Source organism: Phodopus roborovskii, unplaced genomic scaffold (genome assembly GCF_943737965.1).
Source record: "Phodopus roborovskii unplaced genomic scaffold, PHOROB, whole genome shotgun sequence".
Lineage (NCBI taxonomy): Eukaryota > Metazoa > Chordata > Mammalia > Rodentia > Cricetidae > Phodopus > Phodopus roborovskii.
In genome coordinates, this window is record NW_026125554.1 from 1256535 (window position 1) to 1272463 (window position 15929).

Here is a 15929-nt window from a genome sequence, read left to right on the forward strand (position 1 = left end):
GCATGCCCCACCCCTTCTTAGCGTTGCCCTTTCTCCCTCCTCCCTGGCTGCCCATCAGCTCCTCCCTCTTTCCCTTCTCCTCTTCCTCCTCGCAGGCCCCGCCTCCCCGGAGCCCCGCCCCTCAGCCATCTTTCCTCGCGCCTTTCAGGTTCCGCCGTCCTGAAGCCCCGCCCACATGACCACGCCCTCCGTAGCCCCGCCCCCGCGCCGCAGCGACAAGATGGCGGCCGGCGGCAGCGGGCGCGCGTCGTGCCCGCCGGGGGTAGGACCTGGCACAGGCGGTCTGGGGCCCAGCGCCAATGCCGCCGCGGCCCCCGGCAACGCCGCCGCCTGCGCTCCGGGGCCGCCGCCACCTCCGTCCCCCCCACCCGGGCCCGGGCCGGATGCGCCGGCCGTGGGTGACGAGCGCGACGACGCGGGCCCGGGCGCGCTGCTGCGCGAGCCCGTGTACAACTGGCAGGCCACCAAACCCACGGTGCAGGAGCGCTTCGCCTTCCTCTTCAACAACGAGGTGCTGTGCGACGTGCACTTCCTGGTGGGCAAGGGGCTCAGCTCGCAGCGCGTCCCTGCGCACAGGTGGGCCGCCGGGACGCGCCCGGTCCCTGCAACCCTAGACCCTGCACCCCTGGACCCTGAACCCCACCCGGACCCTGCACCCCAGGAACCAGCGTCCTGGAATCCTGCACCCTACCCAGGACCGTGCATCACATATCCTGCACCCCACCTGGACCCTGCACTCCAAACCCTGTATCCTACCCAGACCCTGCACCCCCATCCTGTTCCCCTCCTGGATTCTGAACCTCATCTGGACCCTGCTCCCCATGAACTCTAGAACCCTGCAACCGAGACCTTGAAATACCTAGGATGTGTACCTCAGACCCTGCACCCTCCTATCCAGACCCTGCATCCCCATGTCCTGAACCCTAAATCCTGCAATCAAACTTTGGGCCCTGCAACCCAATCTTAATCTCAAGACACTGGACTGCATCCAGATCCTTTATCCCTAGATTCGGCACCCCAGACCTTGTACCTACAACACTGTACCCCAAAAACCTGCAATCCACCCAGGACCATGTACCTCAGACTGTAATCACCCAGACCTTGTGTCACCCCAAGACACCCTGAGGCTAAAACTTCGGGCTTTGTGTCTTGGCATTCCTGTAACTGTCTCCTGAACCTAGTTCTCAGATACCCATACATCACAGTCCAGTTCCTGAACACAGGGAACCCACACTACTGGACTCCCATATTGGGTCCTGCCTTTCTTGGACGTGGTCCTCAGGTCCTGCTCCTGACCCTCCATCTAGGACGCTTCTTGCTCCGGGGACCCTCCAGCCACCCCCACCACTCCTTGTTCTCTGACTTGTCCAATTTCCTAGGAACCTCCCATCCCCTCCTTACCCTACCATCCTCACACCCTGTGTTTGTGCCTCTTACCAACTGACCTCAGGATATCTTCCCCAAAGATGCTCGCCGTGCTTCCCTGTGTACGTACCCCTTGCTCTTGCCTCTCATTCTTCCTGCCTTGGATTCTCTGCCTGTCTGAGCCAGTCCCCCTAGACCTCACAGAGAAATCTAATTCATGGCCCCACTGAACACTTTGGGAGTGGGCAAGGGTCCTGCACAGCCTTAAAAAGGATTGGACTTTCAAGTGTTCCCAGATACTACCTCACTACCTGCTGATGGTGTCTGGGCACATTGGCACACTTGTGATAGTTCCTCAGGCTTGGTGACACAGTGGGGAACATAGAACCCTGGGAAGGAGAAAAGCCGTCTCCTGTTGGAGTGCTGGGGGAGGGGGCAGAGTTTAGAGGACTTAGTGTGTGAGAAGCAGCAAGGACAGAACAAGAAGATTGATGGGTACCATGACCCCCCATGGAGCTTGCAGAGAAGAGGGGCTTGGCAGATGGTAGGGTGGGCAGTGGAGGGCATGGCACTGTGGCTGGTGGCTGAGAGGTCGATGGCCGGACTTGTGCAGCATCAGAAAGGCTCCCCCATCTTGAGCTCTCTGGGCCTCAGTTTCCATGCCTGCGTAGACTCACAACCCTGTCTGGGGCTGCTGGGGTATGCTTGTGACTGTCCCTTGTGGTTCAATTGGAGTCTACTGGTTGCTGTAGGGTGGGGACATGTGATCTTCTGTCAGTGGTGGCATCCTTGGGCCTGACTCCCACCCACCACCATTGTAGGTGACAATATGGACAAATGGCTGAAAGTATGGAGTAGGAAAACAATATGTGTGGCAATGCAGGCCATGAGATCAGCTACCTTTTGGCTGAGTCAGGGAACTGCAAATTCCAGATCCACTCTGGCAACCTAGGAGATCCTGTCAGAAAAAGGAAAAAGAGCCAGGTATGGTGGCACTCCCCCTTAGTCTAGCATTTGGGAAGAAGAGGCAGGTGGAGCTCTGAATCCAAAACCTATAGCAAACTCCAGAACAGCCTCAAAAAACAAACAAAAACAATGATCAAAAAGAAAAAAAAAGTAAATTGAAGACTTGGGGTGTGGCTCAGGAGTGGAGGCCCCTGGACTCCCCCAGTGAGGGGCTGGGGTTGTGGCTCACCTGCCTACCCTGGCTCATTGGAGGCTGGACAGATGGCTCAGTGGTTGAGTGTATGTGTTTTGCAGAGGGCAAATAGCTTCAATTGTCTGCAGCTACCGTGATGCCTTGAAACAGCTTGTAGCTCTTGTTCCTGGGATTCTGGAGCTTCTGGTCTCTGAAGGCACTTGTACTCATGTGCCCATAATTTCAAAGGAAAGGGAGAGATTAAAGAGCAGCCGCTTCCAACCTGGGAAAGGTAGGAAGGTCCTCCCAGAGGCCCTCCATAGACTGCGCAGACCTGGGTTCCAGGATGTGGTCTTCAGGACCCTGTAGTACTCTTCTATTCCTTAGTTTTGGGGCCTGAGGATCTGTGTGGTAGACAAACTCTCCACTGAGGCATACCCTGAACCTCCCAAGTTCCTGTGGTTTCTGGCCACTCTGTGACCACAGAACAGATAAAAACCTACTGTAGTGAGATCAGGAGCAGTACCTGGCTGGGCCTCTGTCAAGGTCACAAATGACAAATGTTAGGGAAATCTGTCAGCCTAGAGGAACACTAGGGTCTTATGCTGATTGGGGTCCTAGTTGGGTACATGGACTGACATTAGAGGAAAGCTGTGTGACATCTCAGGCCACCCAGAGAATCAGAGTGGCAAGCTGAGTGGTGCATGCCTGTCACCCAGCTCTCTGGAGGCTGAGGCAGGAGGATATCTGGAGTGCATTCTTGGCTAACTACTGAGTTTTAGGGCAGCCTAAACTCATGGGACCCTATCTACAAAACAAACAAAACAGGAATTGGAGAGACAGTTCAGTGGATGAAGTGTTTGCATCCACATAAAAGCCAGATAGACAGCTGTGAAGATAGGGGATGTTTGGAGAAGCCTGGCAGGCCAGAGCCTGGGATTGGTAGGCTTGGGGTTCAGTGAGACACCCTGTCTCGGTAGAGAAAGAAGAACGTGATCATGGTAGATACCCAGTATTGACTTGGCTAGCAAATCCATTGAAAGGGCCAAACATCAAGAGTTTTCAGCTGGGGTTGGCTGTAGCTCACTGGGAGAACACTTGTCTGTGATGTGCAAGGTCTAGGGTTCAAGCCCAAGACTGGAGGAAAAAAAATGTTTTGGCCAGTTATATTGACTCCATAGCAACTGTTCAACTTGGCTATATCCATAGGCAGGAGGAGCTTTGAGGGTGGGTACAGCTCTCTCTCTCTCTCTCTCTCCCTCTCTCTCTCTCTCTCTCTCTCTCTCTCTCTCTCTCTCTGTGTGTGTGTATGTGTGTGTGTGTGTGTGTGTATTTAGCTGGATTTTTGTTTGTTTTTTTTGAGGAAGGGTTTCTCTGTGTAGCATTGGAACCTGTCCTGAAACTAGCTCTTGTAGACCAGGCTGGCCTGAAACTCACAGAGACCAGCCTGCCTCTGCCTCCCAAATGCTGGGAGTAAAGGCATGGCCACCATCACCCAGCTTTATTATTTATTTTTATGTGTACAAGGTGTTTGCCTGCATGAATGTCTGTGTACTATGTGCATGCAATGCCCCCAGAGGCCAGAAGAGGGCATTAGTTCCCCTAGAACTGGAGTAACAGCTGGTTGTGAGCTGATGTGTGGCTGCTGGGAACTGAATTCGGGTCCTGTGGAAGAGCAGCCAGTGCACTAACCACTGAACCATACCCTCCTGCCACTTGCTTTTGTTTTGACAGGGTCTCATGTAACCAAGACTGGTCTTGAATGCTATGTAGCCAAGAATGACCTTGAACTCTTGATCCTCCTTCCTCTACCTCCCCATGCTGGGATGGTACATGTACTCCACCATTCGCGGAAGCCAGGGCTCAGTCTGCCAGCAAGCACTTCACTCACTGAGCCTGGGTTCTGGCAATTGAGTGCCTGTCCTAATGTTTTTGTTGTTGTTGTTTGTTTTTTAGACAGGCTGGCCTGGAAGCCCGCAGTAGCTCAGGCTGTCTTGAAACTGTTGCGGTCCTCCGGCCTCGACGGCCTCAGTGCTGGGATGATAGGCCTGCGCCTCCATGCCCTGCTCCTTTGGCAGTTTCAGAGGGGCCATCCACAGATTCCACACCACCTTGCCACGGGGCTTCTGAAGCCACCTGGATCAGCTTGGGGACCAGTGGGCAGAGCCTCTGCCTAGGATGCTTGTCCTCTGGGTGCGTGGATCCTCTGAAGCCCCTGAGGGTCCCTCCTGAAGCCGTCTGCTGCCCTCCTCCTTGTGGGCAGATTTCTTACTTTGGACAGACTGTCTTGCTTCAGTTTGTCTGTGTGTCTGGTACCTTCTGACTGAGCTGACCATGGAGTTCAGGGCCTGGAGCCTCACCAAACACCCAGCCATTCCACACCCCATCACCTTTGTGTGCTTTTGTTTCATTTTGTTTTTTGAGACTACATCTTGCTGTGTAGCCCAGGCTGGCCTGCAGCTCACCACAATTCTTCTGCCTCAGGCTCCTGGGGCCTGGGATGACAGGCGTGTGTTTCCATGCCTGGCCTATTTACTTACTTATTTAATGTTTTATTTGTTTGTTTTGTGTTCATTGGTGTTTTGCCTGCATGTATGTCAGTGAGAAGTTACCAGAGTCCTTGGAACTGGAGTTAACAGACAGTTGTGAGCTGCCATATGGTTGCTGGGGATTGAGCCCGAGACCTTTGCCAGAGCAGCCAGTGCTCCTAACCCCTGAAACATCTCTCCAGCCCTGCCTAACCCATTTATCCTTCTTAGCAGTCCATCCATGTAAGTTGGGAAAACATTATTTATTGTATTCTCTTACAATTCTCTTCATAGTTGGCAGTGGTGGCTCAAGCCTTTAAACCTAGCACTTAGAAGGCAGAGGCAGTTGGATTGCTATGAGTTCTAGGCCAGTCTAGTCTACCTAGTGAATTCATGTAGCCAGGTTTTTTGTTTTTGTTTTGAGACAGGGTTTTTCTGTGGCTTTGGATCCTGTCCTGGAGCTCGCTCTGTGGACCAGGCTGCCCTCAAACTCACAAAGATCCACTTACCTCTGCCTCCTGAGTGCTGGGATTAAAGGCAGGTGCCACCAATACCTGGCAGCTAGCCAGGTTTTTGTTTTTACAAGACAGGATTTCTTTGTGTGGCCCTGGCTTTCCTAGATCTTGCTCTGTAGACCAGGCTGGCCTTGAACTCAGCAGTGTGACTCTTCACAAGTAAATAAATAATATAGTCCCTCCATTTTCTTTCTTTTTTTTTTTTTAAGATTTATTTATTATGTATTTAGTGTTCTGCCTGCATGTGACTGCATGCCAGAAGAGGACACCAGATCTCATTACAGATGATTGAGTCACCATGTGGGTGCTGGGAATTGAACTCAGGACCTCTGGAAGAGCAGCCAGTGCTCTTAACTGCTGAGCCATCTCTCCAGCCCCTAGTCCCTCCATTTTCAACACCTGTCATTTTGAGTTGGAATATTGGGGATTTAGGTTTAGCCTGAGCTACATAGTTTTGCCTAAAGAAAACAAAAAAAAAATTTTTTTTTTTTTTGAGGCAGCGTTGTACTGTGTAGACCAGGCTGGCCTGGACCCACAGAGGTCCACCTGCCTCTACCTTTGAGTGCTGGGGTTAAAGGTGTGGCCATACTGTATGAGGTTATCCATGTGTAATAGGATTTGAACACATGCCCTTCTTACCTATGGAGTCCTCAGCCCTCCCCAGCTCCAGCTTTTGGGCATTGATGTACTTATACTAGCCTCATCATTTGCCTTGCTGTGTACTCCTGGTACAGGATGAGGATGTCCAAGTTCACAGTGAGCTGATCCATCTTTAAGGTTCCTGGCCTTGCACTGTGTGTAGTGGTGCAGGTTTATGATCCCAACAGTGAGACTGAGGCAGGAGGATCTTGAGTTCAAGGCTAGCTCAGGCTATGTGGTGAGATCCCATTTGAAACAATGGCAGAAGATGTATTTTAATTGTGTGTGCTTGTGTGTTCATATGTGTATATGTGTTTGTACATGTGTTTATATGTGCGTGTGTGTCTCATGCATGTGTTCATACAGGTGTTCATGTGCCTATGCCTGTGTGTCTATACCTGGCGAGTGTGCCAGCCGGAAGAGTCCAGTTATTGGGTCCCTGAAGCTGGCTTCGAGTGCCCAACATGGGTGCTGGGAGCTGAACTTGGCTTTTTGCAGGAGTGGCTTGTGGTCTTAACCAGTCCCCAATTCACCTTTCAATTGCACCAAAGCATGGATCACGGAGATGGCGCCCACTGACTTAGTGTGCAGTAGCACTACTGTCCAGCATGAATCGTCTTCCCAGCAGTAGCCTGTGCGTCCTCCCTGTCCTCTGGTTCCCTCACTGAGCATGCTGTCTCCATTTTCCATTCTCTGGGATGTATGATGTAGCCTTGTTCCTGTTCATGGCTGTGTGGTACTCCAGTGTGTAGACATGCTGAATGTCTGATCACACTTGGTGTATTATGAGCTGTTCCCACCTTTGGCTCCTGGGAACATCTGAGTATGTTTTGGCATTCATGTGTGTTCCTGTCTCCTACAAAGAGCTACAGAAGCCATAGTGGACAACAAAAGTGTACAGGGAAAGATTGGTTGCTGGGAGAATGGAGGTGGGGACAAGCAGTTTCTGGTGTCTCCTCTGGGATAGGTTGCTCCATTACTGTGAGTCATGTAGGGCCAGGTGCGAGCATCTGTGTCAGGTGGCTATGGCTATGCCCGTGCATCTGGGTGCCTGAGTTTCTGATTTTGGCTTTTGCGTGGTTGGTGGAGGCTTCCCTGTGGGGACAGGATGCTTCCTAAACAGAAAGAAGAGGCGCAGGCAGGGAAGTTATTTCTGGCTTACTGCTGCGTGGGCCTGGAGCCGGAGAGCCTCTGCTGTGACAAGCATTCAGGGTTCCCAACCTCCACCTGGATCAGGATGGGGGTGGGGTGGGGTGGACAGGAGCTAGAATGTAGACTGCAGGGCTCTGACTAAAACCTCAGAGCCAAGACCCTGGTCCGGCCAGTTACACTCTTTCCAAGGCCCCCAGATGCGTCCATTCTGACTATCTGAACACCAGTGTTTGCCTCAGTTTTTCCTCAACCATCTCCACTTTGGCTTTGCAGTGATGGGCGTGAAGTCTATAGGTATGCACATGCTAGATGGGTGCTGAATTGCTGAGCAATGCTCCATCCCCTCATTGGGGGATTCTAAGCAGGGGTCCTACACCATGACCACACACCCCTTCACTGGGGGAATTCTAGGCAGGGCTCCACCCCTGACCACACCCCCAGCCCCTCACTGGGGGATTCTAGCCGGGGCTCCATCTCTGAGTCTTTTCCTTTTTTTATTTTTTCAGACAAGGTCTTACTGAGTTGCCTAGGTTGCCCTGAACTCCTGTCGTGCTTTGGTTCCTGCATAACTGAGGTGACAGGGCATGTCAGCCAGCTGTCAGTTCTTTCTCTGTATGTCTGCTCATGCTTCCCTCCTGAAGGTGCCTGCCTCCCTGCTTCCTCTGTGATTAGTCTCAGCTAATTCCATTTGGGAGGGTCAGTTCCCAAGAGAGGCTTTAGGTGTGCTGGGTTGCTACCTGGGTCATGGTGGTGCCCGGTCTGATCCATGTCCAGTGTAACAGACAGCAATGGTCAGACTCTGGGCAGGATGGGACTTTGACCCCATGTGGCTGGTGAGGCTCACATGACCCATGGGATGGGCTAGTGAGTCGGAAAGGGGCCTCCAGAGAGGGTGCATCCACAGGTATGATAGGTCCTAGGTTCTATGGAGGGTGGCAGACTGTCCAGCTTCAGCAGTGGTTCTGTTGTGGTTGCTAGTTCTGTCTTGCTCATGGTTCATGGCCCATCTGCATGTCCGGAGGTGCCTGCTGGGAGTCCGAGCTGGGCTGCCCCATGGCTGTTTTCCCCACTAGAACATGAGCTGTGTTCCAAGCCGTCACTGCCATCGTGCCCTCCTTGTCCTGGCCCACCCACACTGCACCAGCTGGAGCGGTCATGGCAGTCACATGACCCCTTTGCTTTTCATTACTCACCACAGGTTCCTAAGGCTCTTCCCTGTCCCTGCTGTTCCCCAAGCCCTAATGCCCTTCCCCAACTGTGGTCCCAGACCTAGGCTGTCCAGCCCCTGGGGTCCAGTCTGCATTCCCTTGTGAGGGTCAGATCCCCATGACTGTTACTGTGGCCCGGAGTGTTGAGGAAGGGAATGGACAGGGATGAGAGGAGGAAGGGCCAAGTGAACAAATGAAGGAATGAGCGAGGGAATGTGGGGAAGGAAGAGTGAGCAGGCATGTGCATAAACAACTGTGACATGCTGGCCCCTCTACAGCCTCCTCCTTCCGATTCCTTCTACAAGGATCTGAGGCCAACAAGGCCTCTACCAGGGTTGCTCCGAGTCTCTGCAGGTGGGTGTGACGGGTACTCTGGCTGGCCTGGGCCAGCAAGACTAACGGACAAGCACCCTCTCTTCTGGTTCTGGCTCAGGTTTGTGCTGGCCGTGGGCAGTGCTGTCTTTGATGCTATGTTCAATGGTGGAATGGCTACCACATCCACTGAGATTGAGTTGCCTGACGTGGAGCCTGCTGCCTTCCTGGCACTGCTCAAGTAAGTTTCCAGATCCTTGTGATTACAGCAAAGTGCTTGAATATGGGGTAGAGTATGAAAAGCCAGAAGACAGGCTGCTGTACATCTGGTACAGAGCAGAATATTCTAGAACACACCCAGAGAAGAGAGGTCATCCTTCAGAAAATTTTTTCAGAATGTTTTAGGGGCTGGAGAGATGGTTTAGCAACCCTATAACCCCGGGCAGGGGGTTGCCAGCTCCAGGGGGATCCAATACCCTGTGGCCTCTTCGGGGCCATACTTACATGGCATGCATAAACTCATGTAGAGCTCACATAAATGATATTTTTTTAATCCTTTAAAGAAGACTTAACTTTGTTATAGTTTTGAAACAGCCCATCTCCAAGAATGGGCAGTGTGCTGTGCGGTGTGAGCACTTATGCTGCCCTGACCAATGAGTGCCTGAGGTCAGTGTGGTTTTCTGTGATTTACCCATGATAGCCTAAACTTGGCCACAGGCTCATAGGCCCTGCTGTGAGTGGCACCCCAGGTTTGGCCTAGGGTGACCTGTGCATGGACATCTCATGGATGACAGCCTGGCCTTACTGAGAGGCATCCCCAGGGCAGGAGGTATTGATTGTGTCCGTTCTGGAAGGTGCTGAGCAGCCCTTCTCAGACATGCAATGCTTGGCCAGGTCTGGTGTATGTGCAGTCCCTAGATGGTCTCACAGCCCATGTCTCCGGCTCAGGTTCCTGTATTCAGATGAAGTACAAATCGGGCCTGAGACGGTGATGACCACGCTGTACACCGCCAAGAAGTATGCAGTGCCTGCACTCGAGGCGCACTGTGTGGAGTTCCTGAAGAAGCACCTGCGGGCTGACAATGCCTTCATGCTGCTCACACAGGTGGGTGTGGTCGCTGGGTGTCCAGTGATGACTGATGTGTGGGGTGTGTGCTTGTGCCTGTGTGCCCTCGAGGCTGCTGCCAGGTGTTCTCAGCTACTGTCTACTTTCTTTTTTGTAGTTTTTTTTTTTTTTTTTCCGGGGTGGGGGTGGGGGAAGGGGTTGTTTTTGTTTTTGGTGATGAGATCTCACTGTGTAGCCCCAGCTGTTCTGGAACTCACTCTGTAGACCAGGCTGGCCTGAATTAACAGAGATCTGCCTGCCTCTGCCTCCCTGTGCTGGGATTACTTGTGTGAGCCACCTCTGCCTGGCTTTTTTTGTTGTTGTTGCTTTCTCCTCTGAGACAGTCTGGCTCGGTAGCTAGGCTGCTCCACACTCCTGACCCTTCTGTCTCAACCTCAGATCTGGGGTGACAGGTGTGTGTCCTCCACACCTGGCTCCTCTACTATCGTTCTCATTTTGTGTATTCATGAGGGGTGTGTGCAGATGTGGGGCTCTGTGATGAGCACTGACCTTCCCCATCTCTGTCCAGGCTCGGCTCTTTGATGAGCCGCAGCTAGCCAGCCTGTGCCTGGAGAGCATAGACAAAAACACAGCCGATGCCATCGCTGCCGAGGGCTTCACTGACATTGACCTGGGTGAGTCAGGGCCAGTAGGTCTCAGACTCAAGGATCGTGCTGGGCTTGGGTCAGGTTGGAGATTCTGGTTTGAAGATGACAGGACATGGTGGGCCTGGCTGAAACAGATAGAGAAGGGCTTGGTAGCGGGGCTTGGCCTGTGACAGAGAACTTGGCCTACCATTCTGGGATCAGTGTTATCCCTGCCTAGAGAGACCACCGGGCCCTCCAAAGGAACATGTACACATGCCTTGGAAGGGCTCTGTGAGGTCAGAGCCAGAGGACATAGTCACAGGATGTGGGAATGCTCTCCTATGATCTCAGTTACCCCTCAGGAGGCTGAGGCAGAAGGATTGCTATGAGTTCTGGGTCTGTCTAGGTTGTAGAATGAGACCCTGTCTCCAAAAGAAAGAGGACTGGGACTTAGCTCAATCAGTAGACTGCTTTCCTAGCACTCGCCAAGCCTGTAACCTCAGCATTCAAGAGGTAGAGACAGGATGGCCAGGGGTTCAAGGCCATCTCAGCTACCTAGTGATTTCAAGGCCATTCTGGACTACATGAGACTGTGGAAGGGAGGGAGGGAAGGAGGGAAAGAGGGAGAGAAGCAGGCAGTGCCTAAGGAAGGCCATATGTCAATAAAACTTGATAATCATGGACAGAGGGTCACAGCTGCCAAGCCCTGGCTATGAGGTGGTTCTTTTTTGGGGTTGGTCTACACATAGCCCATGTGGTTACAGGGCACCAGGGCTCACAGCTTCTCTCTGCCACAGACACGCTGGTGGCAGTGCTGGAGCGTGATACTCTGGGCATCCGTGAGGTTCGTCTATTCAATGCTGTAGTGCGCTGGTCTGATGCTGAGTGTCAACGGCAACAACTTCAGGTGACACCAGAGAACAAGAGGAAGGTGCTAGGCAAGGCCCTGGGTCTCATCCGGTTCCCCTTAATGACCATCGAGGAGTTTGCTGCAGGTAACAGACTTGCACAGCTGGTGCCGTGACACCCTCCATGCACATGTCTGTCAGGCCTACTTGGGAACATGCCCTAGGACCCTAGTGTTTCTACATCTTGGGGTCATGTCCTATCCACCACTCAGGATTCATCTGGCTAGGGCTCAATTGGTATCCCGGTACATGGACAGGCAGGGTCACCGGCTCAATATGAAGCAAGGGTGTTCCACAGCTGGGCTCCAGAGGGATCCACACAAGTGGGTGTCTGCCAGCTCAGAGTGTCAGGCAGAAGACATTGTGGTGGATACCAGAAAGGACATATGTCCCAGCCTGAGGGGCAGGCCCTGAGTCTGCCTTCCCTTCCTGCTGTCAGCCAGCCCTCTGCCCACAGGCCCAGCACAGTCCGGCATCCTGGTGGACCGAGAGGTAGTCAGCCTGTTCCTGCACTTTACTGTCAACCCCAAGCCTCGAGTGGAATTCATTGACAGGCCCCGGTGCTGCCTTCGAGGCAAGGAATGCAGCATCAACCGGTTCCAGCAGGTGGAAAGCCGCTGGGGCTACAGTGGCACCAGTGACCGAATCAGGTGGGACCTCAAGACCCCAGGTGGGGAGGTGGCTTGGGAAGGAAGGGGCAACAGGCACTTTGCATGGTCCTGAATGGGCAGGGTTTTGTGTGCCCTCTCCCTAGCTCTAAGTTGTCTGGCTCTCCGTGGCTGCTCTAGTTGCTCACCTTAATGGGCCCAGGGCGTCATCCATCTGCCACCTAATTCCTTCTGCAGGTTCTCTGTCAATAAGCGCATCTTTGTGGTAGGCTTTGGACTCTACGGATCCATCCATGGGCCCACTGACTATCAAGTGAACATCCAGGTACACTACCAGCCTTGCCCATGCCACACAGGTCCACCCTGCCAGCCTTCTGGCCACGCCCATAGTGGTCCCCTGTGCCTATCTCCACTCATACCACATCTTGTCCTATTAGACCTCACCATGACCACACCACATCCACTCTCCTTGAGACCATGCCCACAGCTCCCACCCACAAACCTTCATCAGTACCCTGCTGTAGTCCCGGTTTGCTAAGCAGCCTTGCTTCCCCAGATCATCCACACAGACAGCAACACCGTCCTCGGCCAGAACGACACTGGTTTCAGCTGCGATGGCTCCGCCAGCACTTTCCGTGTTATGTTCAAGGAGCCAGTGGAGGTCCTGCCCAATGTGAACTACACTGCCTGCGCCACGCTCAAGGTGGGGGCCACATGCATCCGAGGACACTGTCCTCCGCCCCTCCCGGCTGTGGGTGTCCCTTGTTATCTCCCCAAAGTCTGAGAGCTTCCCACCCTCACTGCTGTGCCTCCCACTCCCCGCCAGGGCCCAGACTCTCACTATGGCACTAAAGGCCTACGCAAGGTGACTCATGAGTCGCCCACCACAGGAGCTAAGACCTGCTTCACCTTCTGTTATGCGGCCGGGAACAACAATGGCACGTCTGTGGAGGATGGGCAGATCCCTGAAGTCATCTTCTATACCTAGGCCATTCTTCACCCAGGTCACCCTTGCCAGCCCAGGCCAGCTTCCCTCCCTGCCACTTCCCTCATCATCATGGAAGGGGCTGCCTTGTGTCCACAGTGACAAGTGTGACCCCCCCCACACCCCAAGGCACTGGGGAGTTGGTTGGTCCATGGGCTGGGCCTTGCCAAGACAATCCCTCAGTCTTGGGCAGAGCGGGCCTGATCCTGTATGGACAGCTGTTGGGGCTGAGGGCAGTGGCTTGGGAGTCTGGGTTGCCATTCTGCTCCCTATCCTGCAGCTCAGGACGGAAGGCCAGCTCTGTGCTCAGGGTGCTACGGCACCACTCGTCCGTTCTCTTTAACTGCACACTGCAATGCATTTGAGCCAGTGCTCAGGCCTGTCCTCCAGCCGATGGTTCGGGTTTCATGTTCCTTTGTTCTCTGCTGCTCCCTGGGGACCCAGGGCCTGACCTGTGTACACCGAGGCCACCTGAAGCCCTGGCCTACTGGGCATGTGCATGTGCAGGGCAATGGTCAGTCAGTCCTGAGCAGCCTCTGATGGGGGCTGATGTGCCTTGCTGGAAACTCTGCCCCAGGGTGGGTGAAATGTGGGCCACTGCTCCTGCTCCTCCCGCAGGGTTAGTACGAGGCCATCACCACCCAGCCTCTGTGGATCTGCTCCTCCCAGGTGTGGCCAGCAGAGCTCAGCTCTGAGCCTGCAGGGCTGGAGCAGCAGCTCAAGCCCCATCCAGATGCACTGGGCCCCCAGCTGGCCTGCTGTGGCACCCAGGGTACCACAGAACACCCTGTGCAAATCACAGCCCTGGCCTTCTTAAGGCCACCAGGTTCCCTGTCCACTGATGCCCTAGGAGGCGCAGTCCCCTGTCTGGGGCCCCTCTCCCTCATGCCTCCATACCTGTGACCTCCTGCCCAGCACCCATGTCCTCCCCAAAGCCATGGGAGGTGAGCCCTGCACACTGTGTCCCCAAATGATTTTTTTTAATAAAGGAAAGAAACATAAAACATCTTGATCCACCGAGTGCCACATCCTCTAAGGGCTGGGAAGTGGCTAACAATGTTGTCCCTAAGAATACCTTCCTAGTATCCCCAAAAGAGCAGAGGCAGGGAGCCAGGTTACAGCAAAAGCCAAGGCTCTGAAAAGGGAACTGTCATCTCAGCACCTAGGAGGCAGAGGCTGGAGGGTCTAGAGTTCTGGGCTAGGCTGGGATACATGACCACTGAAGAGAGGGTTCAGTGGTTGAGAGCACCCGCTGCTCTTGCAGAGGACCTGGGTTCCCAGCACCCATGTTGAGTGGCTCACAACCACTTGTGCCTCCAGTTCAGCAGCTCCCACCGAGTCTGGGCTCTGCACACACAAATGCATGATTTAAGATGATAAAAGTAGGCTGGGCAGTGGTGGTGCACACCTTTAACCCCAGTACTCAGGAGGGAGAGGCAGGTGGAGCTCTGAGCTTGAGGCTAGCCTGGTCTACAAATCAAGTTCCAAGACAGCTAGGAGTACACAGAGTTCTGTCTCAAAAAATCTAAATGGATAGATAGATGGTGAATCTTTTGCAGGGCAGTGGTGAAAAGATCCACCTTTAATCTTAGCACTCAGGAAGCAGAGGTAGGTGGATCTTTGTGAGTTCAAGGCCAGCCTGGTCTACTGAGCGAGTTCTGTCCTGTACAGCCTGCAAAGCTACAGAGAAACCCTGTCTAGGAACAAACAAAAAACCCAAGCAAAGAAAAAAATAGAACAAAAACATTATGACTAAAACACCAAAATGTGAAGAGGAGGTGAGGACAAAATAAAAGAAAGCTCCTGCAAGACACCTCAGCAGGCAAAGGACGCTATCCAGCCTGGCCACCTGAGTCTGAGCTGCAGATCCCACAGTAGAAGAGAATATTGTACACCTATGGGATGTGTACTCTTCCCCAGCCAGCCACACAAACACATAGGAGTCTTTATTTTGTTTTCTCTTGCTATGACAAAGCACCCAAGGCTGGGTGTATTGTGTGTGCATGCGTGTGTGTGTGTGTGTGTGTGTGTGTGTGTGTGTGTGTGTGGGGGGGGTCAGGGTTCAACCTGGGCTGTCTTGCCTTCCACTTTGAGTCAAGGTCTCTTGTTTGCTACTGTGGGCAGCACACTAGCTAACCTGCAAGCTTTAGGCCAGGTTCCTGTCCAGCTTCATGTGGACTCTGGAGATCTGAAGTCCAATGGCTTGGTATTGGCTTAGGGCTTCTGTTGCTGTGATAAACATCATGACCAACTCAGTTTGAGAAGAAAAGGAGTCAATTCCTTTTAGCTCACAGCTACAGTCCATTACTGAGGGAAGTCAGGCCAGGAGCCAGGAGAAACCCTGAATGCTCTTCAAGGATTGCCGATCCTGGACCACCTGCCTGGAACGACACTGCCAGCATCCATCAGTTGCCCAGAGGACAATTTGGTGTGGACATTTTCTCAATTGAGATTCCTCTTCCCAAATGACTCTAGCTTGTTTCCAGGTGACACACCCTCTCTCCAGCCCCTTAGCTGCACTCTAGCAGCTCAGCCCAGTACTGTCATCCACTCAGCCTCACTGAGGACACACTGGGAACTCACTGGAGAATAGCAAGTGGCTCATGCAGAGAAAGGCATTAGGAAGAGCACTTAAAGCAGCCACTTTTTTTTTTTTTTTTTTTTCTCCTGAGAAACTGTCCTCTGGAAGAGCAGCCAGCACTGTTAATCACTGAGCCATCTCCCCAGTCCACAAATATAAATATTTATTTATTCTTTTTGGTTTTTCTACAGGGTTTCTCTGTAGCTTTGGAGCCTGTCCTGGAACTTGTTCTGTAGACCAGACTGGCCTGGAACTCTGAGATCCGCCTGTCTCTGCCTCCTGAGTGCTCATATTAAAG

General features: G+C 53.1%; 1 protein-coding gene across 2 annotated transcripts; it reads left to right on the forward strand.

Annotated features, from left to right (window-relative positions):
- Nucleotides 1-169: 169 nt before the first annotated feature.
- Btbd2 (BTB domain containing 2) lies at nt 170-14062 on the forward strand. 2 transcript variants are annotated; one of them, XM_051177356.1, is made up of 9 exons: nt 170-576; nt 8979-9098; nt 9806-9962; nt 10492-10597; nt 11347-11544; nt 11897-12107; nt 12303-12390; nt 12622-12768; nt 12892-14062. In XM_051177356.1, the coding sequence occupies exons 1-9, from the start codon at nt 176-178 to the stop codon at nt 13051-13053; spliced, it is 1590 nt and encodes a 529-aa protein (XP_051033313.1). In that variant the 5' UTR covers nt 170-175; the 3' UTR covers nt 13054-14062. The 2 variants fall into 2 exon arrangements, with proteins under 2 accessions (XP_051033313.1, XP_051033314.1); XM_051177357.1 differs by having other exon boundaries at nt 11915-12107.
- The last annotated feature ends 1867 nt before the right edge of the window (nt 14063-15929 follow it).